General features: G+C 41.6%; 1 protein-coding gene across 1 annotated transcript in view; it reads left to right on the plus strand.

Moving 5' to 3' along the window:
- The window catches only part of LOC101359077 (ankyrin repeat and SAM domain-containing protein 1A), a 168,792-nt gene that overhangs the window by 79,918 nt on the left and 64,480 nt on the right, over positions 1–24,394 (plus strand). Inside the window, exons 5-11 of the mRNA XM_023724813.1 lie at positions 4,804–5,100; positions 5,865–5,940; positions 6,233–6,334; positions 6,442–6,543; positions 8,157–8,353; positions 11,824–11,916; positions 17,848–17,968. Coding sequence (XP_023580581.1) covers positions 4,804–5,100; positions 5,865–5,940; positions 6,233–6,334; positions 6,442–6,543; positions 8,157–8,353; positions 11,824–11,916; positions 17,848–17,968 — 988 coding nt within the window. The remainder of the gene's footprint in view (positions 1–4,803; positions 5,101–5,864; positions 5,941–6,232; positions 6,335–6,441; positions 6,544–8,156; positions 8,354–11,823; positions 11,917–17,847; positions 17,969–24,394) is intronic.

Here is a 24,394-nt window from a genome sequence, read left to right on the forward strand (position 1 = left end):
GAAGGGTGTAGTCTTTGATCTTCGTCAGTAAGTGCTTCAAGTCCCCTTCACTTTCAGCAAGCTAAGGTAGAACTGTTAAAATAAATTAAAACTGTTATTTAACCCTTTTTAAAAAGATTTAAACTTAGTCTATATATCATAAGATGAGCAACAGTCAAATTAGTTTTAGGGTAGATCTGTTTTTCTGTCCATTTAAAAAGGATTTACAGCCTTAGAGCTGGAAAGGACCTGGAGGTTATCTAGACCAGTTGTATCCAAATGCTGATCAACCTGTCTGGTTGCATCAGAATAAGCCGGTGTCTTAGATTCCTGGGACTGCCATGACAAAATACCACAAAGTAGGGGGTTTTAAAGAACAAATGCATTATTTCAGTTTTGGAGGCTAGGAGTTGGAATTGACAGCATAGGCAGGATTGTTCTCTCTCTCTCTGCTCTGCTCTAGGGGAAGATCCTTCCTTGTTTTTTCTGTTTCTGGTAGCCCCAAGCATTTCTTGTCTTTCTTTGGCTTGTAGACAGATCCTCATATGCTGTCCTTCCCCTGTGTATGTCTCTATTTCAGGGTCTGTCCTTCCCTTTTGTAAAAGGTCACTCAGATGGAATTAGGATTTGGACCCATTTGCAAAGAAAACCCCTGTTTTCCCAAATAAGGGCACATTCACCCGTGCAGGGGTTAGGACTTCAACATATCTTTTTAGGAGACACGATTTTTAAAAATATTTTTATTTAAAAAAAAATTCCAATTTACAGAAAAGTTGCAAGAATAATGCAATGAACTCCAGTATTCTCTTCTCCTAAGTTCACCATTCGTTAACATTTTGCCACATTTGCTTTCTCTGTCTCTCATGCTTTCTCTGTATATATGTATATATACATATATACGTGTGTGTGTGTAATAGTTGTTGCTGATGATAAGCTATTTAAAAATAAGTCATGGACATCATGACCTTTAACCCGAAATTCTTTACTTCTGTCTCCTAAGAACAAGGACATTCCCTTATATAACCACAATACAGTTATCAAATTCAGAAAATTTAACATTGATACAATACTATTATCTAATATAGAATTCATGTTCAAATTTCACCATTGCTCCTATAATGTCCTTTATAGCAATTTTTCTTCTAGTCCAGGACACAGTCCAGGATTGCACCGCATTTAATTGTCATGTCTCTTTAGGCTTCTTTAATCCAGAACAGTTCCATAGCCTTTCTTACTTTTCTGACACTGACATTTTTGAAGAGTATGGGCCAGTTGTTTTGTAGACTATCCCTCAGTCTGGGTTTGTCTGATGTTTCCTCATGATTAGATTCAGGTTATACATTTTTGGCAGAAATGCCACAGAAGTGATATTATGCATGTATTATTCTCACTACATCACATCCTAAGGCACGTGATGTCATCTTGATAATGATGACTTTGCTTGGTTAGGTTGGTGACTGCCAGGTTGGTAAGCTTTTTAAGAACAGTTTCCTGGTCCTTGCTCTCTGAAGTGGTACCTTGGAAAGTCAGGATTAGGACCTAGTACTAGATAATTTTAAATTCCCCCATGTGGTTCCAACATGCAGCCTTTTTGAGAACACTGATCTAGGTCAACTTTCTACCCAAAGTTGGAATCCCCTTCTCTCTCTATCTGACAGGTAGGAGGCCATCCACCTCTTGTTTTATTTGTTTGTTTTTCCTAATAACAAGCAGAATTCATTACTGCTTTGCAGCCTCTTTTTGGATTCTACTGATTGTTGGTTTCTTATGCTTGGTTGATATCTGTCTTTCTAAACCTTCCATCTGTTTGTCAGAGTTCTGCCTTTCGGAGCATATAGAGTAAATCTAACTCTTCTTCCACTTCATGGATTCAGTTCTCAGGTTTCGCCTCATTTTCTCAGTCTCAAAAGACATGGTTTTTCCCTTCATTTGTGGTATGTTTCTAGACCCTATGCTGTTGTTGTGCAGAGAACTATAGTCCACATGTCCATCACTTAAACATCTGTCAAATATGGACAAGTATGCAATTGAGCTGTAATCTAAGCTTTGGACGGTAATGCTCCTGAAATAGTTTCAAGAGGAGAAAGGCCATGGAAATGTTTATGTATGGCTTTCTGCTGCTTGTAGTATATGTATATTTGTGTACATGTGTGTGTACAATGTGTATACAATGGATTTACACCTTGAGTGGGGTCTGCAGATGTAAGGGCTATGCATAGGGATCCCTTTTTTCGTAGATGTACTGACCGTAGCAAGAAAAAATGAAAGTGTGTCTCAAATGTGAAATGGCTTTGGGGAAACATTTTTTTCATTCCAGACTCGTAGTAATATAATTCTGAGAACTCTTGATGTATTATGAATACCTGTGGTATGATTTGGAAGGTGTGAAATGGAGAGATTCTACATGGTTAGGAATCTCTGCGGCTCCTTGGAATCCCTCCCTTCCTTGTGAACCCATGATTCATCACTTAGTGACTTCCTGCCCTGATAGTTGTCAGGCTCAAAGGGGAAGCTGTAGTCAGAGCTCATTGTAATAGCCTCTACTGAATAGTAGAACGTTATTTTTCCAGACCACATCTCGCAAGACTGAGGCATAAGTAAGATGCCTCCTACACTGTGAATATGAGAGAAACTTTCTGCAGCGATGTGGTTAGACCGTTTTTAAAACAAGGCAGGAAATTTACGTGGTAGTGATCAAGACCTTGCCTTTAGCCAGGCAGCTTTATAGCAGCTGCCTTCGTTCTAGGAAACAAGGAAATAGAGAGGATCTTTCATATTTTTTTTATCTAGTGGATAGTTTAGAGTTTGATAGTTCTTCTGGCCCTAATGGCATGCTTTTTCAACAATACAAGGACAAATTATTCTGGCTGTTGGGAGACAACTTGGGTATAAAAGAGACAGCGAGATCTGCTTCAGAGTAAACAAAAGTTTTCCAGGATTGGAGTTTTAAGAAGAATAAGCTGACTTTCTTGGCCCTTGCTGTCATGCTAATCCTGAGATATAAAACCCCAACAATCTTCTTAAACTCCTTTGGGTTGCCACTCTGCCTCAGAATCATTTTTACAGAAACGTCCTGTGAATTTTGGTTGATGTAATTGTCTTGTTATCATGAGAAAGTAAAGTGGCAGCTGTTAGTTTGCTAAGGAAACTTATGCCATAGCTCAATAGGAAGGGGGCATTTTCAAGTGGATGCCCTAAATGATTTGATTGGCACAGAGAACCCCAGGAATTTGCTTTCTGCCTAGCTTTTCCCTTCCCTCTAGACTTTTAGGTTGACATGGAAACTGTCCCTGGGGCCAGGTTGTATCATAGGAGGCCATTGCTAAATGGCTGTGTTCTGGAGCCAGTGATGGCTGTCTGCACTTTCTCAGCAGCTGCTTTCCTTGAGCTGTGTTTAAGTTCAGTGCTGCTTCCTCTGTTTACCTGTGCGCATTTATCTTTGCATGTGACTCCTGCTACCACTTTTTCTGCCCTTATTTCATTTTTTAAATTTTCTTTGCCATCACTCTGGCCTTGAGCCTTTGCTCCCAGCAGCTCTGGATCTTTCTGATACACTTGGTGTAGCTTGAAAAAATGATGCAGTAAATGCCAGACCAAAAGCAGATGGAATTGCATGCATGTTTGGGTAACTCCTAGCCTGTTACTTTTAACATCATTAATAGAATTAAAGCAATTATAGAAACATTTCATTTTTACCATTTGATGGCTGAAAGGTGCAAAATATTGACTTGATGGGCATGCCCGCTCTTAAGCTTTGTGCCCTAAAGTGACAGAAGCCTAATGGGTAAATTCAGGAATCTCAAAATCTTGTGGGAGGATTATTTTGGTTAGTGCTTCTAAAAAAGGAGAGGTCATGGAAGTTTACTTTATTTGCACTATAAATTATTAATAGTAAAAGAAATGGTATCATTGGAATGACCAACATTATGCTTCTGATAGTTGATAAAGCACTACTTTCTCCCAGATTCTACCTTTAGTTTGAAACAAAATTGGCGTTCAAGGGCCATGAGATTGTGAATTTGATTTGATGACAATGTCAGATTCAAATATTTTGCACCTCTCACAGAAAACATTCCAGTGTCTGATTGTGTCTTTCTTAGATAAGAAGCAGTTCCCCATGCTGGCTGTGTTTTTATGAAGTTGGTACTGCATGCGCTGATGGGTGCAGGCTTCTGGAGCAGGCCCAGTGCAGCATCCAGGTCCCATGTTCCTCTGCAACTGAGCCCAAGTGTCTCCCTCCTTTGGACATGGCTGTTGGCTGATACCTTGAGAGTGATTTTTGGTGCTCTACTCCATTACTTTCATTGTTGGCTGATTTATTTGCATGCAGGAAGCTACACAGATGACAAATTCTTTCAAAAAAGCTTGTGTGTAAGGCAGCGAGTGGTTGAAGAGTCCAGAATCAGAACCCCAGGGTTGATTAAGTTATAAATTGTCGTAAAACCAGTTGTAGTTTAAAATGAAACAATGGCAGTGACATTATTGGAATTCTTCTGTGACAAGGCTTCTACCAAATGCCTGCCACATTCCCTTGTTCATTCTCTTTACAATCTGGAGACACTCACGTCACAGCACATAGGAGACCACAAATGTTTAGGAGATGACTGCTCCCCTCTTGCAGTAACTAGCAGAGGATGGAGCTAATTAGAGCAGTCGGGCTTTTTTTGCAGGGGAGTATATCTGGATTCTCACTTACTTTTATTAATCCCCAAGTATCACTGCTGTTTTTCTCATTTAAATTTCAGTGGTTTTACATATATTTGTCTAGTCATGTGCCAGTCTGCCAGTCACCTTTCTAATGTGATCTGCTTATTAACCCTTTAGAACAATGACAACGAGACGGCCCTGCACTGTGCAGCACAGTACGGCCACACAGAGGTGGTGAAGGTCCTCTTAGAGGAGCTAACAGACCCCACCATGCGCAACAACAAATTCGAGACGCCTCTGGACCTGGCTGCGCTCTACGGGAGACTGGAGGTGGTGAAGATGCTTCTCAATGCGCACCCCAACCTCTTGAGCTGCAACACTAAGAAGCACACCCCTCTACACTTGGCAGCGAGGAATGGCCACAAAGCCGTGGTCCAGGTCCTCTTGGATGCTGGCATGGATAGCAACTACCAGGTAGCAGGACAGATGTACCTCCCAGGCTCAAGGGACTTAGTCATTTCGGAAAAGGCACAAGGACCATGCTGCTGGGCTGTGTTCTTGTTTAGCACGTTTCACATCATGTTTTAGCCGCTTCCGTTTGTTGACCCATTTTAATGTGAAACTTTAGAGACCAATGAGCTCCTCAAGTGAGTCTGTTTTGTTTTTTTTTTCTTTTTCAGCATTAAACCCTGAAAAGATGTGCTTATAGACTGTCTCTCAAAATTAGAAAAGTTTCATTATCTTCCTATACATGTGTTCCCACTGCCACCTTTTAGCACCTCAAAAGTCACATTAACTTGGTATTGCCAATAGGAGACTTAGCATTTCCCTCCGCTGTTAGCTCCTCCTTCAGAGGAATGACCATCCTTAAGGCTTCACATTGACCAGACCACATTTATAGTAAGGTGCTTTGCTTCCCATGTACTTTTCTTCTCATTATTCCTTCGACCCAGGAAGGTGGGATTTTGTGGAGTTGTGCCAATAGATGGCTCCAAGGGTAGCTGTTATTCATGTGTGGCCTGCTGGTGGCACATCAAACAGCCTTGATGTATGGGCCACAACTGTGGTTTTTGGAATCCATACAAGAAAAGTTGGAAAGATAATGACAGAGGGCTTTGTGTGGTTTATTTTGTTTTCCTGTCCCTTCTTGTCTGTGTCCCATTTGTCGTGTGAAGCCACGCCAAACCTGGGTCACTGTTCTGATGACATCCTGCTCTGCACTCTCGTTTGCTTTCCAGACGGAGAAGGGCAGTGCTTTGCATGAGGCTGCTTTGTTTGGCAAGACCGATGTGGTGCAAATCCTGCTGGCTGCAGGTGAGAGGTCGGCAGCGCTCTTGTCTACACAGCATGCCAGGGTTGGGATTGTTTCTCCCTAGCCTCCCTACAGGGGGTTGATTTTTGCTGGCTGCATTTGGACCCAATGTAGGTGTGTCTCTACTGGTTGATTTGCAAGTATACAGATTGTTCTTGAATAGCTGGATTAAATGGCTTTGGATGAAATGTGCTGGTTATGCTGCTAGAAGCATTAAGTGTCCTGAAATTTTGTCCTCTTTGAGGCTGGTTTGAAAATGCTTTTTCTCCTGGTCCCCCTGATGTGCCTTTTTAGGAATTGATGTCAACATAAAAGACAACCGTGGACTGACTGCCCTAGACACCGTCCGGGAACTGCCTTCTCAGAAAAGCCAGCAGATAGCAGCACTTATTGAAGGTATCAGTCCATCTCACTGTCTGGGGCTCTAGGGGACATACTGGTCAAACTAAAGCATTTGTATTTGGTGCAGCTTTTTTTTTTTTTTTTTTAATCTTTCCATGTAGATCACATGACTGGAAAAAGAAGTACAAAAGAGGTAGATAAACCCCCCACACCCCAACTACCTCTCATCTCCAATATGGACTCCATATCACAGAGATCTCAGGGTAAGGCAACTCTTCTCTGCCAGTAAAGGGGCAGAGGTAGGGGCAGGGAGCACTCAGCTGGAAAAGAGTTGAACATTCTTTGGCAGAATAGAAAATCTGAATTTAAATAACGATTTCAAGAGATTGAGGATACTCAATAAGTTAATATTCAAATTCCTTTTTTTTCTAACTATATGAAGTTTAAGGAGCCCTGGTGGAACAGTGGTTAAGTGCTCTGCTGTTAACCAAAAGGTCAGCAGTTCAAACCCACCAGCTGCTCCACAGGAGAAAGATGTGGCAGTCTGCTTCCATAAAGATTACAGCCTAGGAAACGCAATGGGGTGGTTCTACCTTGTCCTGTAGGATTGCTGTGAGTTGGAATTTACTTGACTGCAGTGGGTTTGGCTTTGGTTTTGGAAGTTTTATTGGACATAGCTTAGGCCTGTGACTGTGGGCTTCTTCTTTCTTACTTTATTTTATTCTCCACTTTTACAGCTGGCTCTATGAAATCTTTTTTTGGGATGTGTAGTAGGCAGGATGATCTCAATATTAATTCAAATGTCAGTGAAACCTTCTTTTGCTAACACACACTGTATGTCTTGAGCATAGTTGGTCCTCAGTAAATATTGAATGAATGTCACCTGGTTCGTAGATAATGTATATAGCAGATTTTGGTAATATATCATTTGGCCAACAAATGTAGTCTTGATCTAGCTTAGACAGTCTTGTCTATCTATAATTAACCAGGATCCACTTTTTGTGATCTATCGAGTAGCCTTTTGGATCCTAGGTATGATTAATGACAAAAACCAAGTAAAGATTGACTGACACCTTCCCCTTAATACAGATCACAATAAAGAAGGCTAGCAAAACAGAATAAAGCCAAAAACTAAAAGGGGAAAGGATTTTCCATAGGAGTGCAGAGGTGTAAAGGTTAACGAGTGCCCATCCTCCTGTCTTTATTGTGGAGTCCTTGTGTCCCTCCCCGCAAGCACTTTTTCCTTGACTTCATAATATGCTAGGAATGGGCTTAGTAGTTCAGTAAGCTCTTAGTTTTCAAGAATTTTACATTTGTAGTAAGACTATTTGCAAGCAACCTGGAGATCCTTGGTCTATAACAATTGGTAATGTTGCATAAACACAAATTTGGATCCTATGTGCTTTGAGATTGGTAGTTATCCAGTGAGTGAATCTAAGCAGCTACACAGTACCACCAAGTCAGAAAGGCTTTGCTGTCCTCCGTTTTACTTGAGCACATGGAGATTCCTATTAAGAATATAAAAGATTACTGAAGTTTTTTAGTTATACCTTGCTACACTTTATGGGTTAAGTTTCTGCTATCATGTTATTGAGGTATTTGGGAATTTATAAAGATCTTGGGAGGTATCCCTTATAAATGTAAAGGGTTTCCCATATTGAATTAGAGAAAAATCTGTTTAGATCTCAGGATATAAAGAGCAGCTGAAACCACAACTTTTATTCCTGTCCATGGAGCAAAGCAGTCATTAATTTTCCTGCTGTCAGTCAGTGTTTGTCGAGTTCAGATTGCTGAGGGGACTTTGGGTTGTTGCAGTGGTTGGAACCCAAGATTGCGCTCTTTTATTTACTCTCTTGCCCTCCAATCTCCTCATCAGGTAACGTGGAGAAAGCAGTGACTGAGCTGATCATTGATTTTGACACAACCGCTGAAGAGGAGGGTCCCTACGAGGCGCTGTACAATGCTGTCTCCTGCTATTCATTGGACAGTGTGGCCAGCGGACGATCGTCTGACCGAGACTCTGTAAACAAGGAGGCTGAGGCAGCAGGAGTGAAAGCTGCTGGAGTGAGGACTGTATGTGGCCTGGGGTCCTGACTCTCCTCGCATATTGGGTGTTGTGTGGGCTAGCTTGGTCTGGGCTGCAGTGGTCACTGGGAAGAGGATGGGTGACCCCTAGTGCCAGCTGGCATTTCAGACGTGGGTCAGTATGCTCTTCTCCAGGGGAGCTCTGCCGTGTCTCTCTTGCTCAATGTGATAAAACTATACAGATCATATTGAGGTAAAATTTCAGTTTTTTCAATGTGGTACAACCAGTTTGCATCTTTCCATTATTGTTTTGCTTTAGAGCAGGTTAAAGATTTTCTTTCTATTTAGCCTTAGTGCTGCTCCTGTCTTTGTGGTCTAGCTATATATATTGTTTGTTTTGTCTCGGGAAAGCAGTTCCTACAGTGGAAGAAGCTCACCGAAATAAGTCCCTATCTGCTCTGAGTACACGCTCACCTTTCATTTGCCCTGAAGGGATCATCTATTTGGATTTGGACAAGTTCTATATTCAGCAGGGTTGTAACAAGTCTCAATGAGACATCATTTGTATTCATTTGTGGAGTTCCTATTTTTATCCAGTCATAGCCCCTCTAGCCATTGAAATGATAGAAGGAGCAGAACACTGAAATTTTCCTTCTCAAGGTCCACCTGCCCACCTTTCTGATTCTTTTTGTGGTGTTTGCTTCTACTTCCAGACTTGTACATTGTTCCGAAAACCCCTTGCCCCTTTTTCTTTCCCAGGGTTATACTGTGAGCCTAGACCTGAATCACTGGTCCCATTTACCCTCCCTTCCGTGTTGTTAGGCACAGTAATTTGAGGTTTGAGCTAAACTGACCATTGTGCTAACAGGATCCCAGTGATAATCCCGTCTTGAGACACATTTTCAGTGATATTTCTTCCTGCTGGTCTTTCCCTTTGGTCTGAATCTGGCTTATGACCATTTTAGTGATCCTTTGACTGCAGGGGAATCCTTGAACTTTTCATGTGTGCATTGCGAATGGCCCGGTGTTTCTTGGAGTGTTCTTTTTGGTAGACTTTTTTGCTCTGCCCTGTCCTGGAATAGTTCCAGTGTTTTAATATGGACTTTGGAAAGACCAGCCAGTTGTGGTAGCTCACCAGGGTAGGTGTTTTCAAGGACCATAACAAAACTCCTTATGAGTGGTGAAGCAAGTATGTATGTTGAGCACCACTAGTATAGTAGACGGAGCTAATTTATTTCACTTCTTTCACTGTTAGGCATAAATGAATTAGCAAATTGAGCTGTAGGGCAGGTCTTTGCTTTAAGTGGTACTTACAGGTGATGCCCATTAGGGGGAGCTAGAGCCTTTGCAAGAAGCAGCACAGGGTTACCGAAATAAGCTGAGAATAACCAAGTTCCTATGGAATTTAGCCACTGATTTATATAAATCTCTTTGCTCCACCCTGCTCTAGGAATCTAACATTTTATGGTCCTGCTAAGTAGAAACTGATGCATCTTAAGGTATATGCTATGTCATTTATTTGTGTCCATTGTGACTGTGGAACCGTGATGGCGCAGTGGTTTAGAGCTTGGCTGCTAACCAAAAGGTCGGCAGTTTGAATCCACCAGCTGCTCCTTGGAAACCCTATGGGGCAGTTCTACTCTATCCTGTAGGGTTGCTATGAGTCGTAATTGACTCTATGGCAGTGGGTTTTGTTTTGTTTTATTGTGACTGTGCTATTTTCCTGGCACTTGGTAATTAACTGTGGCCAAGGGACTTTTCTGTATTTTGGTAGATGTAGTGTACTTTTGGCATGTATAAATCAGCCCTGTACTTCCAGGCACCTGGTCCAAAGCTTTCACATTAGAAAAAAAGGGGCTTGTGGGTGCTTCGCTTTCCTTCCAGTGTCCGTGGTGGTCACTTCTTCCATGAATGTTCTTTCTAGGTTCTTTTGGGTTTCGGAAGGTTTCTAGGATGGTCCTTGTGTTGTTGTGTTGTGTTTTCCCTCTGGCAGATTTACTGGTGGCAGATATGGGCCTGCTCCTTTTGCGGTTCCCTTCCTTACAAGGTGATGCTCAGATCAGGCTTGTTCCTGCACTTCCAGAGCAAAGAAGGGTGGGAAAAGTGGGGTTTATTGGGAAATTGATCTGAGTAGCTTTGTTTGGCATGAAAGTAGAAACATGTTTTAAAGTTGTTGTCACTGGACATCCATCCGGTTCCAGGGACTATGGGAATGACCGACTTATCAAGAAGTAATACTGAGCAGTGGAGCATGTTTTAACAGTGCTCATGGATGCCCAGTGCTACTTCTGGCAGCTCTTAAAACATGAGAGGTATCCTTCCTTGCAGATTTGTCTGGGACGCTCACATAATTCAGCATTCATCTCAACTCTGGCTTTCAGAAATCGCTCCTGTTCTAGCAACACAGTAAACTGACATACAAACCAGGGAATGATCCTGTAGGCCAACTCCTATTTGAGGCCCCCACCCCCCTCCCTGTAGGATTACCAAGCATGAATAGGGCTTTGGAATGTGAGTGATGCTAAAGGTACTGCAGGTGCAATGGCAGCTCTCTTAAGTTTTTAGCTTTCAGGTGTCCTTCACCAAAGGTACTTCTGTGTATCCCTGAAATTGCTCGTCATCTAACTAGTTCAGTGCCTCTCTTCAGTGAGTTTCTTGCTCTAGAGCATTGGTTGACAGACTAGGGCCCACTGCCTGTTTTTGTAATTACAGTTTTATTGGACCATAGCCATGCTCATTCATTTACATATAGTCTATGGCTACTTTTGCACTACAGTGGCAAAGTTGAGTAGTTGCAACAGAGACTGAATGGCCTGCAAAGCCTAAAATATTTTTTATGTTGCCCTTTAAGAAAAAGTTTGCCAACCCCTGCTCTAGGGAAGACAACACACATGTGTTCCATTTTAAAATGGACTTAGAAGAAATAGGGTTTTCATATGCTAATGGTATATAATAGTTACCATTGAAGGAGGTGACCAAGAGTAAGAGACTATTTCTGAGCTTTTTGCTAATAAATGGAGATAGACTGGTATCACAGCATTAAAGTTTGAACAGGAATTAAAATATCTTCATCAGGATAAGCTCAATGACTTTGGTTTGTTAGAACTATTTGGTAAGTTGATTCTTTGGATCTAGTGTTTCCTCTTTTTAGAGTAGACTAAAAATTGAGCCATTGATTTTCCTATACCCTAGTCTTCTATATCAGTATTACAGAGGACATTTTCTAACAGGACAGTTATGTATTGTCAGTACTGGCATTTCTTCCTGTGGTCTAGGATATGAAAGAAGAGTTTATGATCTCTGCTACAAACATCAAAAACCAAAGAACACGCTAATTGAATTTTGTGTGTGTGTGCAGGGTTCTCCATCTATTCAGAGACTAAACCTTGAGTTTAGTCTCCCAGGGGAGTTCTTTACATTATTCTTTTTTAATTGCCGAGGGCTAAGATAAGGGTAAACCAAAAAGTTAGATACTTGTCGAAAGAGATGGTAAGTACTTATTTCTTTCTCTTCTACAGCGGGAACGTCCACCACCTCCAGCAAAGCCGCCGCCCGACGAAGAGGAGGAAGACCGTGCAGATAAGAAGTATTTGCCCTTGACAGCTTCTGAGGTAGAGGTTTGAGAGTTTATTCCCATCACTGAAATATGAGATCGTTGGAGAGCGCATCACTGTGTACTTAAAGAAGACTTTGCTTTTTCATTTTCTTACAACCTCTTTGGATTAGTTAATTTGTAGTAAATTTGTATGCATCAGTAACCTGGAGCAAGGCCTTTCAAACTCACTCAAAAGTACTGAATAAGGAATTTTAATATAGATCTATAGCATACAGGCTAATTATTGATCTGCCTTACCATGTGGAAAGTAAAACATGCATATTTTCTCCTGGCTTCAATGGGCTAAACGTCTCACTTTTGCTTTTGTATCTGTGTTATCTTTGGATACATAGTGTAGTGTAGAGTATCCCCTAATCCCTGTTTTCTGGAGTGCTCCATAGTAACAAGCTTTGGTGGTTATCTCTCAAATGTCTTATTTCTGTTTTCCCATTTTCCCTTTTTCATTTCACATGAAGAATCTACACCAGGACAAACATGGGAAATGTCATGACTCAATTAGAAAAGAAATAGGAGTCATGGATTGAGGGGGAAAGATCAAGGAAGTTTATTTGAAAGTAACAGTCCACCTTTTTTAAGAAAAGAATTTTTATCATTGGGTAAATAACTCAATCTTCTCACTTAGGTATATGAAGAAAAGCAGATTTTTCTTGATCTTTCATCTTCAAAATACTCCTTTAACACTTTCTACCATTCAGAAAATACGTTTATTGAGTACTGAAAATATTACATAGTTTTAATAGTTGTTTTCTACTTCATTCAGTGCCCTATTGTTCTTTAATATAATAATTTAAAATTCAGCTAATATAAACCAATTAATTAAGTCTCATTACTTTATCCCTGGAAGTCAGAATTAGTCATTTTTTTACAGTATTGCCATGGGCCATCCAATGACAGTTATATTATTCAATATAAACACATGGAACCAGAAGGATGGCTTTCGTTTAATACGATGAATAAATACAAGGATGAAAGTTTACGGTTCAGGTTAGTTTCTCATACAAAACTTTATACACACACTGCTATGTGACCCTAGTTGCACTCCCCATATTGTGAGAGCACACTCCTCCTTTCCACCCTGGATTTCCCGTGTCCACTCAGCCAGCTCTTGTCCCTTTCTGCCTTTTCACCTCGCCTCCGGACAGGAACTGCCCATTTAGCCTCATGTATCTACTTGAGCGAAGAAGCACACTCTTCACAAGCATCATTTTATGTCCCATAGCCCAGTCCAATCTTTGTCTGAAGAGTTGGCTTTGGGAATGGTTTTAGCTAAGGGCTAGCAGAGAGTCCGGGGGTCGTGTCTTCTGGGGTCCCTGCAGTCTCAGTCAGACCATTAAGTCTGGTCTTTTTACTAGAATTTGAGTTCTGCACCCTACTCTTCTCCTGCTCCATCTGGGACTGTCTGTTGTGTTCCCTGTCACGGCGGTCATTGGTGGTAGCCAAGCACCATCTAGTTCTTCTGATCTCAGACTGTTGGATTCTCTGGTTTATGTGACCCTTTCTATCTCTTGGGCTAATGTTTTCCTTGTGTCTTTGGTGTTCAGGTGGGTTGGGACCAATTGATACATCTTAGATGGCTGCTTACTAGCTTTTAGCACCCCAGACGCCACTCACCAAAGTAGGATGCAGAACTTTTTCTTAATAAACTTTGTTATGCCAGATGACCTAGATGTCCCCTGAAAGCATGGTCCCCAGACCCCCACCCCTTTTACTGTGTCCCTTGAAGTGTTTGGTTGTATTCAGGAAACTTTTTAGCTTTTGGTTTAGTCCAGTTGTGCTGACTTCCCCTGTAGGGTGTGTTGTCCTTTCCCAAGGAAACCCTTTTAAAAATGTAAAAGCCAGTGTTGGAGATAAGGAAGATTTCTATGCTAGGTACAAATTCTGTCCTTATATCTTTCTTTCCCTCAATTACAAAATACTTATTATCGTGCCTCAGCTAAGGGGTCTCTAGAAATGCAGCCCCTTGGGTAATGATACATTGCCAGTAGATATAAGTGCACGTAGTAAATCCCTACACATTTTTATGTAAATGGAAGTTTGCTTCAATACTCCTTTTTTACAAGAAGGAGCATATTCAGTTAGGGCTAAATCTCTGTAAAAGCTCTGTGTGCCCCTTTAACAAGGACTTAGATTGAAATTCCTAATGCCCGAGGATAAGGGCAAGTCTCTTAAAGAAATACTGGATGACTAGGAGTTTCTATTCTCCCAAGGCTTGCTAAAGCATACAATTGGGCAGTAACACAACAGTTAAGTACTTGGCTGCTAACCAAAAGGTTGATGGTTTTGAACTCACCCAGTGGCTCCATGGGAGAAACACCTGGTGAACTGCTTCCATGAAGATTACAGCCTAGAAAACCTCATAGGGCAGTTCTGTTCTGTTGCATGGTGGTGGTGTGGGTTGAAGGCACCTAATTAATAATAATGAAAGGAATTTCTATTCTCCCAAGGCTTTCTAAAGTATACAATTTGGCAATTACACAGTGTCAAGAGGTAGGGGAAAAAATCTCCATATTAGTCTCCTGGATGGAGAGTCTGTCTAAGGTATCTTCTAGAATTTGCTTCTGAATACCTGGGAATTCTGGGTCAATTGGACCAGCATAGTTGGTATTTGGAAGACTGCACATCCTGACTGATTATTTAGTGGTGATTATAGGTTCATGGGAGCCCTGGTGGCACAGTGGTTAAGAGCTGCAGCTGCTAACCAAAAGGTCGGCAGTCTGAATCCACCAGCTGCCTCTTGGAAACCCTATGGGGCAGTTCTACCCTTTTCTATAGGGTCGCTATGAGTCTGAATCGACTCAGTGGCAGTGGATTTGGTTTTGGTATAGGTACATGAATATAGAGGTGATGTGGCCTGGGCCATGATCCAGGCAGATTTTGTTCATATGCTGTCGTCTGAATGAATAAGTGGATTGATTTTTTTGTTTTGTTTTTTGACTCTGTAGCCTTCACTACATTTATTTCTTAGACTCTCGAAGCTTTAGTATCTGCTCTCAGGAGGCATGGGCTTCATCAATGTTTAGACCATTGTATTAGGCAGGCATTCTGCCCCAGTGTTCATGTCCCTTATTCCTGAAGCCTGTCGTTGTCAGATGACCCTTTCAAGCTGTTAAGGGAAACTGGAGTATACCTGGCTCCAGGAGAGCTTATCAGAATAATGACAAAATCATGAAACTGGCTTAAAAAATTACACACATGCACGCATGCTATTAAGATGTTTTTCCCCACAGAATGGACCGCTGGCTGCATCAGGATTGACTGTGGTCTTTACTCTGCTCACAAGTGCTAAACATTCCTGGGCAGTTGCAGCTGCCATGGCGTCTTTTCCCAGAAGTCAGCCCACACCCCAACTGGCAATTCCACTGGTCACAGTTAGGTGGTGACTGCTAGTAGCTTTTCTTTGCAGCAGAAATGTTGCTTTCCACATAGCAGAGAATATAATTTTTTCAGCTTTGATTTATTGCCAGCACTGGAGAAATGGAGGAAAAAAAGATTAAGGAGTAATTTAGTAAAGAACAGAATCCTCTCTGTTGAAAATCAGTTATTGCCAAATTCACTCTGACATGGGGCTTCTTGAGTGGGAGCTAGGTAGTCTCAAAGAGAAGCAGTTTATTGCTTCATTATAAAATTCTAATCTCATAGCTGGTAGGGACCAGGACCAAGAGGAAAAAGACTGCCCCACATGTTGTCTAGGTTACATGCAGGGAACTCTCATTAGACATCAGAGGACGGAAAGGGTTTCAAATTGGATGGAGAAATCATACTTCCCACTCTGGTCCTGAATCAAAATGGAGTTTTGTGGCCATGGCTCTGCCTTGAGCTCTCTGAGTAACCTTGGGCAAGCCCCTAGACCACTCTGGGAACTGAGTTTCAACATCTGCATAATGGAAGGGCTGGACCCAGGTGCTCTGTGGCTGTAATGCTTTGGGTCCCTTTCAGCTCTAACATTTGACGTTCTCTGCTTCCACTTGCCCTGCATGAGAGCCAGGTATATAGTGAGTGCAGGTCCGATGTGTCTGATAGCCTAGATGGAAGTCATCAGCCCTGTCCTGCTTGAGAAGAAAGGATATTAGAGGCGGGGCATCCAGGCTGCCAATACCTCTCAATGAAGCATGCCTGGGGCTGTATGAGGGCCGTTGCTGTATGCAGAACGCTCACAGAATCAGATTTCCAGGGCTCTGCATTAGTGATAGCCAGTGGGTGTGTAAATGTGCATAACACAAATTCCTATCTGGAAAGCCTGTGGTATTAAGTTGACACTGTGTGAACTGCTTAATAGTCCCTCTTTGTTCTCTTAATTGTGTTCCTGTGAAGAGGAGAAAGGAATAAGTAATACAGGCAAATGGCTTATTGTGATGAAAAAGCTTTCAGCTTCCAGGTGGCAAGTAGTAAGTGGAGGTTCCTGCTGTGCTGAGCAGAATTTTGGAAAGAGGCTATCAATTCTGCCTTTAGAGTGGCAGCCTTGTTAACACACAGGAGCTGCTGTTTCTCATTTAGTCTGAGGCTGCCAGAGTCCTTGTTGTCTCATTAGGCCATAACACAGTGAGCTATGCCTTCGAAAAAGCAAAACTGATGAATTACAAACCTGACGTGTTTCCAGTGAGCCCTGGGATGTGTCAGCATCGAAGGGGGTTTCTTTGTATATGCCGCCAAGGAATCCCATTTGTAGCGTGCCGTTATTTGTTAGATGGAATCGGGAATATCACCTGATCATAATATGTTACTTGTCCTAGCCAAACTGCTCAAGAAGAGAGTCTGTGCTTTGGTTTGCTTTCATAATATCTGGTGTATGGTTATTCTTAATTTGTTTGTGAAACTTGTTGGATTCTGAGGGCAGATGTGCTAAAATTATCCACTAAAGCAAGAGCCATTCTCCCTCCCAGTGTAACAGTGGCACTAATGTTGTTTCTGCCCTGGTTCAAGGGGAAGCTTGGCTACTCTAATACCATGACTAGCTGTGGCCACCAGGTGTAGGAGCTAGTTCTGGTCCAGTCATTTCATCAGGGTCACTTGGCTGCTTAGATTAGGGATTTCTCAGTGGACAGAGTTGCTTTTTCTCCTCTGAAATCATACTACCTAGCCACTTTACTTTTTTCAGAACAGAGATCAGTAGAATTAATTTAAAATTGTATTATCATAAATGTGGCAAGAAGTCAGCTTTTAGGAAATCTTTCCCTATAACTCCTAGGACCTGTGAAGAAAGGCTCACAAAAATAGAGAAGGATTTAGAGACCACTAGCTAACAACCCCTGGTGGTGCAGTAGTTAAGAGAGACAGCTACTAACCAAAAAGGTCAGCGGTTCGAATCCATCAGCTACCTTGGAAACCCTGTGGGGCAGTTGACTCTGTCCTATAGGGTTGCTGTGAGTCAGAACTGATTTGAGGGCAATGAGTTTTTTTGGTGTTTTGGTTTGTTTCTAGTAAATATGGGGCATTGAGAATCAGTCAAAGGTCATTTTGATTTGCTTTTGAGAAGGTGGGAAGGATTCCAGCCATTTGGTAGTATGTGATTATATTAGGAAAGAGATACGAGGAAAGAAGGCCTTATGATGCATCATCATTTAAAAAAATGCTTGGGAAGTGTTATCCACAGAGAGGAGATCTTGCAGAACCCTGTGGAGGTGGTGAGAGCGAAGGGAAGGAAGGATCTTGGATTTGATTTATAGTTTTTGGAAGGATAAAATGAGGTAAGGAAAGGGGAGCTCTCTAATCCAAGGCCTTTGAGATTTGAGGTTCAGGTGCATATCCAGAAAAGAGCTGGGCAGTTGTGATTCCATGTGACACACTTGAATTATTTCATTTCTCTTTCCCTTCTTTCCCTCCTCCCTTTCAGATGAAAAAGGAGCCAATAATCTAGAATGTGTTTAACACAACTTGTCTTGGTATTAGTCACCTACATGAGAAGTTCTGTGGTGTTTCTTTCTCTCAGGTCCTGGCCATGAGACCCAGGAGCCAGGGGAGTGCAGCCAGGGAAGAAGATGAGCATCCTTATGAGCTGCTGTTGACAGCAGAAACGAAGAAGCTGGCATCGGTTGATGGAAGACCAAAAGGTACATCCCACCTCCACCCCTGCAGAAACAACTCAAAAAAGATTTTAAAAGTTTGTGATCCCGGGTGGAAGGTGACGATGCTGTAGCTATGATGTTCCTTGGGATGAGGCAGCTGGGTTTCATGGCAGTCTGGGGTGGTAGGTGTATTTTGGCCTTTCGTTTTCAGTTCTGTATGGACTATATGCCCTGCGAAATTAATTGGCTTGCCATCTTTCCTCACATGAAGGAGAAAAAGATAAGGTCAGAACTAGGTGATAACTGTGGAAGGAGAGACCGCCAGCCCTGTGGCAGAGATTGACATGGGGTCTCAAATCATAAACCCTCAGCTTAATGCTGTGGAAAAACAAGCCCAGTAAGTGAGTCCCTTTAGGTTCAGGCTGACAGCACAGACTGCTTTTGAGTCCTGACCTCAGAGCGATGCACTTCTGGGGAGGGGCCTGTGATTGGTCACCACCTGGTAACTAGAGTGTTCTGTCGCCTTGGCCTACTTTCGTTGCCTCTGCACAATTCAGTCTCCTCTGTAAGGGAGTGCTGCAGGACTGAGATGCAGACAGTCGATTTAAGCGCAGTCACGACAGAGGTGAGTGTGCAGCGCTTGAGAATTCGTGTGCACCCCAGTTCTCCTAAGGAAGAACAAGAAGAGGGTACGCAATTCCCACTGCAATTTGAAGGAACTACTGCGGCCTTTCCCACTTCTCGATAGCCTTCTCTAAAGGTACTAGGTCTTTTGTGGAGTATTATTAGTGCTTCCTTCCAATCCTGAAACAGTCTATGTCTCAGGTAAGAATGGGAGTTGAGATGATTTCTTTTGAAACGCCCTTTGCTAGCTAGGCCTTTCAGAGGGCAGAGGGTAGAGGATGGCAGAGAGAATATGTGCGTATGTGTGTGACATTGTAGGCCTTGTTTTTAATGGTTCTCTTTGAAAGGTTTTTCTCGTCTGGCATGCAGAAACTTTGTGGTCATATTCATGGTAGTTTTTATGTTTTTTTGGTAATAATTTCCATTGAGAGCTTTTATAAAAAATTACAATTTAAATAAAGTAACACCATTTTTGTGTAGTTCTGTGAGTTTTAACAAATATAGTCGTACAAATATAGTCGTATAAGTTGTATATGATGCCACCACAGTAGATACAGAATAATTTCAACCTACTGAAAAATTTCCTTGTGTCCCTTTGTAGTTAACCCCTTCCCCCTCCCTTTCCCCTGACAGCCATTGCTCTGATGTCTGTCCCAATACTCTTGCCTTTTCCAGAATGTCATATAAATGGAATCATACGGTATGTACTCTTTTGAGTATGGCTTCTTTCACTTAGCATAATGCATTTGAGATTCATCCATGTTGTTGCATATATCAGTAATCTGTTTGTTATCACTGCTGAAGTAATTTTCCATTGTATGGATATACCACAGTTTACACAGTGTTTATTAGTTCGGCTGCTAAGCAAAAGGTAGTTCGAATCCACCAGCTGCTTCTTGAAAACCCTGTGGAGCAGTTATACTCTGTCCTGTAGCTATGAGTTGGAGTCAACTTGATGGCAATGGATTTGGTTTTGGTTTTTGGTTTAGTTGAGGGATATTTGGGTTGTTCACAGTTTTTGGCAATTACAAATAAAGCTGCTACAAACATTCACATACAGATTTTGTGTGAATATAGGTTTTCATTTCACTTGAGTAAATACCTAGGAATGGGATTGCTGAGTCCTGTATTTAACTTTTTAAGAAACTGCCAAACCATTTTCCAGAGTGGTTGTAACATTTTGCATTCCCACCAGCAACGTATAAGACTTCAGCTACTGCATATCCTCCCCAGTACTCAATATTGTCAGTTTTTTACAAAAAATTTTAGCCATTCTAATAGGCGTATAGTTATATTTCATCATGGATTTCATTTGCATTGCTTTAATGACTAATGATGTTGAACACTTCTTCATATGCTTGTCTACCACCATCCTTATATCTTCTTTAATGAATGTCTGTTAAAATCTTTGCTCATTTTAAAAATTGGGTTGTTTGTTATAAAAATGCTTTATATATTTTGACCACAAGTCTTTTATCAGATATGTGATTTTCTCCCAGTCTGTGGCTTACCTTTTTAGTCCTTTCTCAGTGTCTTTCAAAGAGCAGAGGTTGTAGATTTTGATGAAACACAATTTGTTCACTCCCCCCTCCTCTTTTTTTTAATGAATCATAGCTAAGAAATTTAGGAGCCCTGGTGGCTCAGTGGTTAAGAGCTTGGCTGCTAACCAAAAGGTCAGCAGTTTGAATCTACCAACCACCCCTTGGAAACCCTCTGGGTAGTTCTCCTCTGTCCTGTAGGGTCAGTATGAGTCAGAATTGACTCGACAGCAACGGGGTAAGGTCACAGATGCTTTTTTCCTGGGTTTTTTTCTAAAAGTTTTATAGCTTTAGTTTTACGTTTAGGTCTGTAATTCATTTTGAGTTAACTTTTGTATATGATAGGAGGATAGATCGAGATTTTTGCACATGGATGTTCAATTATTTCAGAACCATTTGTTGAAAAGACTCTGCTTTCTCCATTGAATTGCCTATGTAACCTTGTTATTCTTTTTCAAAATTGTTTTGGCTATTTTAGTTCCTTTTTCTTTCCATATAAATATGGAATCAGCTTGTTAGTTTCTATAAAAAATCCTGCTGGGATTTTGATTGGGATTGTGTTGAGTCTATATACATGTTGCAGATAATTGATATCTTTTTTCTTTTTTAACTTATAATTTTTTAAAATAAAGTTTACATTTCAAATTAGTCTCCTATGCAAAAAAGTGTACATACATTATGTGACCCCTAATTGCTCTCCCCATACTGTGACAGCACATTCCTCCTTTCCACCCTTGATTCCCCATGTCCATTCAACCAGCTCCTAACCCTCTGTCTTCCCATATCATCTACAGACAGAAGCTGTTTGTTTAGTCTCTTGTATCTACTTGAGCTAAGAGACACACTCCTCACAAGTATCACTTTATATCCCACAGTCCAGTCTAGTCCGTATCTGGAGTTGGCCTTGGAAATTGTTTTAGTTCTGGGCTGATAGAGAATCCGGGAGCCATGCTTTCCACGGTTCCTCAAGTCTCAGTCAGACCATTAAGTCTGGTCTTCTTACTAGAATTTGAGTTCTGCACCACACCTTTCTTCTGCTCCATCCAGGGCTCTCTGTTGTGTTCCCTGTCAGGGCGGTCGTTGGTGGTAGGTAACCAGGCACCATCTAGTTCTTCTGGTCTCAGGCTGATGAAGTCTCTGGTTTATGCGGCCTTTTCTGTCTCTTGGGCTAATACTTTCCTTGTGTCTTCGGTGTTCTTCATTCTCCTTTACTCCAGGTGGCTGGGACCAATTGATGCATCTTAGATGGCCGCTTGCAAGCTTTTAAGACCCCAGACACCACTCACGAAAGTAGGATGCAGAACATTTTCTTAATAAACTTTGTTATGCCAATTATCCTACATGCTCCCTGAAAGCATGGTTCCTAGAGCCCTACCCCTGCTACTCTGTCCCTCAATGTGTTTGATTATATTCAGGAAACTTCTTAGCTTTGGTTTAGTCCAGTTGTGCTGACTTCCCCTTTAGTGTGGTCAGACAGTTCTTGATGACCAAATCACGGAAGGACCCTAGGAGAGACACTGTGGACAGCTCAGTGTCTAAGAAGTGTCATATGGGTGGTGCTTCTAGAAGGGTTGTCAAGTGAGAAGAGTGGAGAGGCAGAGCCAGACTTCAGGAGAGGGAGAGACCCATAGCATTCTGGAAAAATGGTGGGGTTATGAGAGGTGGAGAGAGGGAGAAATGGTATGAGGAGAGTAGTCTATACAGGCGGGGGCAGTGAGGAGAGAACGGGACTAGAGTGTACAGGGCTGGAGGGGAGCTGGTGCAGAGACATCTTGAGCCAAAGGCAGCTGGGCACAGGGAACCTGGTCATTTGCTGCAAGGTAGGGGAGGTTGCTCTGAGAACCGTACCCAGATTTCCTTTCTCAAAATGCACTTGTCCGGTATAGTACCTGTGGTCTGGGATTAGTCAGACTTGTTATACAATATCAGCCAACAGTCAGGCTCTAGAAAAATATGGGACTAATTTTTTTTTTCATATGTATAGCATTTTTTTTTTATTGTTGTGGTTTAAATGAAGTTTACATTTCAGTTAGTCTCCCATATAAAAATTTATACATACATTGTTATATGACCCTAATTACTCTCCCCATATTGCGACAGCACACTCCTTCTTTCCACCCCTGACTCCCCATGTCCATTCAACCAGCTCCTAACCCTCTCTGCCTTCCCATCTCACCTCTGGACAGAAGCTGCCCGTTTAGTCTCTTGTGTCTACTTGAGCTAAGAGACACACTCCTCACAAGTAGCACTTTATATCCCACAGTTCAGTCCAATCCCTGTCTGAAGAGTTGGTCTCATAAATTGTTTTATTTCTGGGCTGATAGAGAATCCAGGGGCTGTGCTTTCCGGGGTTCTTCCAGTCTCAGTCAGACCATTAAGTCTGGTCTTCTCACTAGAATTTGAGTTCTGCACCCCACATTTCTCCTGCTCCATCAGGGATTCTCTGTTGTGTTCCTGTCAGGGCGGTCATTGGTGGTAGCCAGGCACCATCTAGTTCTTCTGGTCTCAGGCTGATGAAGTCTCTGGTTTATGTGGCCCTTTCTGTCTCTTGGGCTAATACTTTCCCTGTATCTTTGGTGTTCTTCAGGAGAATTGATATCTTAATGGTATTTAGTCTTCTGATCATATTGGTAGATTTTTAACTAAAACATTTAAAGAGGGAAGAGTAGACACCGATACCCTCTCTAATCATTTAATAATAAATCATACTGACATGAACCCTTAAAGAAGTGATTAATTTAATGCTTCGTTTGAAAATGGTTCTTAGCAAAGGAAGAATCTTTAGTATCGTGGAAGAGGGAGATTCCAGTACCTCTTCTCTCTTCAAGACTTTTCCTGGAACCACTACAAGATAGCTGCCTCAGCCTTTGGAAGGAAGAAAAGGAGAAAGTCAGATGAACTTCATAAACTGGGACCAGTCTCCTTGGCTACCAATTGTCCTTGATAGGGATTTTCCGTCCCCAGGTCATAAGATCTCCAGGTTGAGAGAACTGCCAAAGAGGACTTAAGGCCTCACATCTGGCCCTCCTTTTGCTTTGGTTTCTCCAGCTCTGCAGTATTGAGCAATGTTGGAAGTGGGTGATGTGGGAAGCAGATTTAATTGAAGCATAGCATGTGGGGTGTGTCTGCCTCCGGGCTAGTTTCTTGGATCACTTAAAGAGCTCTCAGACAAAGGGTTTGAAACATTAAATGTGAAAATGGGCTCTGCTAGTTTCTCAAAAGCCCTGCCTATCCTGTCAGCCTGGCAAAAAAAGCTAGCTGGAAAGAGTACCTGCAGGGTTGGTAAAAGTGAGGCACATCAGCAGCTGATGTCATAGGTTAGTACGTGTTAAATCTTTTCTGCTTTTCCATTAATGTCATTATCTTATGCAGCTTTTATGAATTAATTGATCGGTTTTCAAAGGGCCATGTTAATGAGACTACCAGAGCTTTCAGCCCTTTTTTAGTATAATTTAAGCAACAACAATATGAGGGGTAGGATGAGAGAGTTTTTTAAATTACGTTAGTACATGCTCACTGGGGTAAAAACATTTCAAGCAATACAGAAGTCAATATAAATAAAATGCCAAAGTTCTTCCCACCTCTTTCCTATTCACAGTGCTGGAGATGACCACAGTTTGAAGGTGTGATGTATACTTCCAGGCCAGTTGCTGTCTCACACAAAAGTGACAGTGTGAGATTTTTTTTGTTTGTGTTTAACCTAAAATGGGATCATATTTTACAAACTATTTTGCAAACTTGTGTTTTACATTTTCTTTGTCTATAGATCATGGATGCTGTGTTAGTTCTTAAAATCTACCTTATTATTTTTTAATGGCTGCTAAATATTCCATAACTCATTTTCTCATTCCCCAGATGATGGATATTTAGGTTGTCTTCACTATTTCTTTCTTATAAATTATGGTGCTGTGGACATTCTGTACACCTATACTTAGAATATTTCTCTAAAAGAGACTGATAGAAGTAGAATTAGCATATCATAGTGTATGTGCATGTCTAGATCAAATGGGGGAGCTAAATTGCCCTTAATGGTGAATGAGCATACTCTTTTCCTCATACCTTCACCAACAAGACATATTGCCACTTTTTAATGTGTGTTATCATGATGAATATAAAGTATTTATCTTTTTGTCTGTCTTCTGAGGCCAACTCTAAATCTTCTCTGACACCAGCTACAAATGCAGTACTTCTTCCTCTGACCCTAACCACCAGAGCTAGGTCAGATTTCACACAGTCTATCCAGACTATCAAGTTCTTTCCAAGATTTGGATACCAGCTGTGCAAGCTTGGGAAGCCCCACGACACCCTC

The sequence above is a fragment of the Trichechus manatus genome, unplaced genomic scaffold (assembly GCF_000243295.1).
Source record: "Trichechus manatus latirostris isolate Lorelei unplaced genomic scaffold, TriManLat1.0 scaffold00261, whole genome shotgun sequence".
NCBI classification, from domain to species: domain Eukaryota; kingdom Metazoa; phylum Chordata; class Mammalia; order Sirenia; family Trichechidae; genus Trichechus; species Trichechus manatus.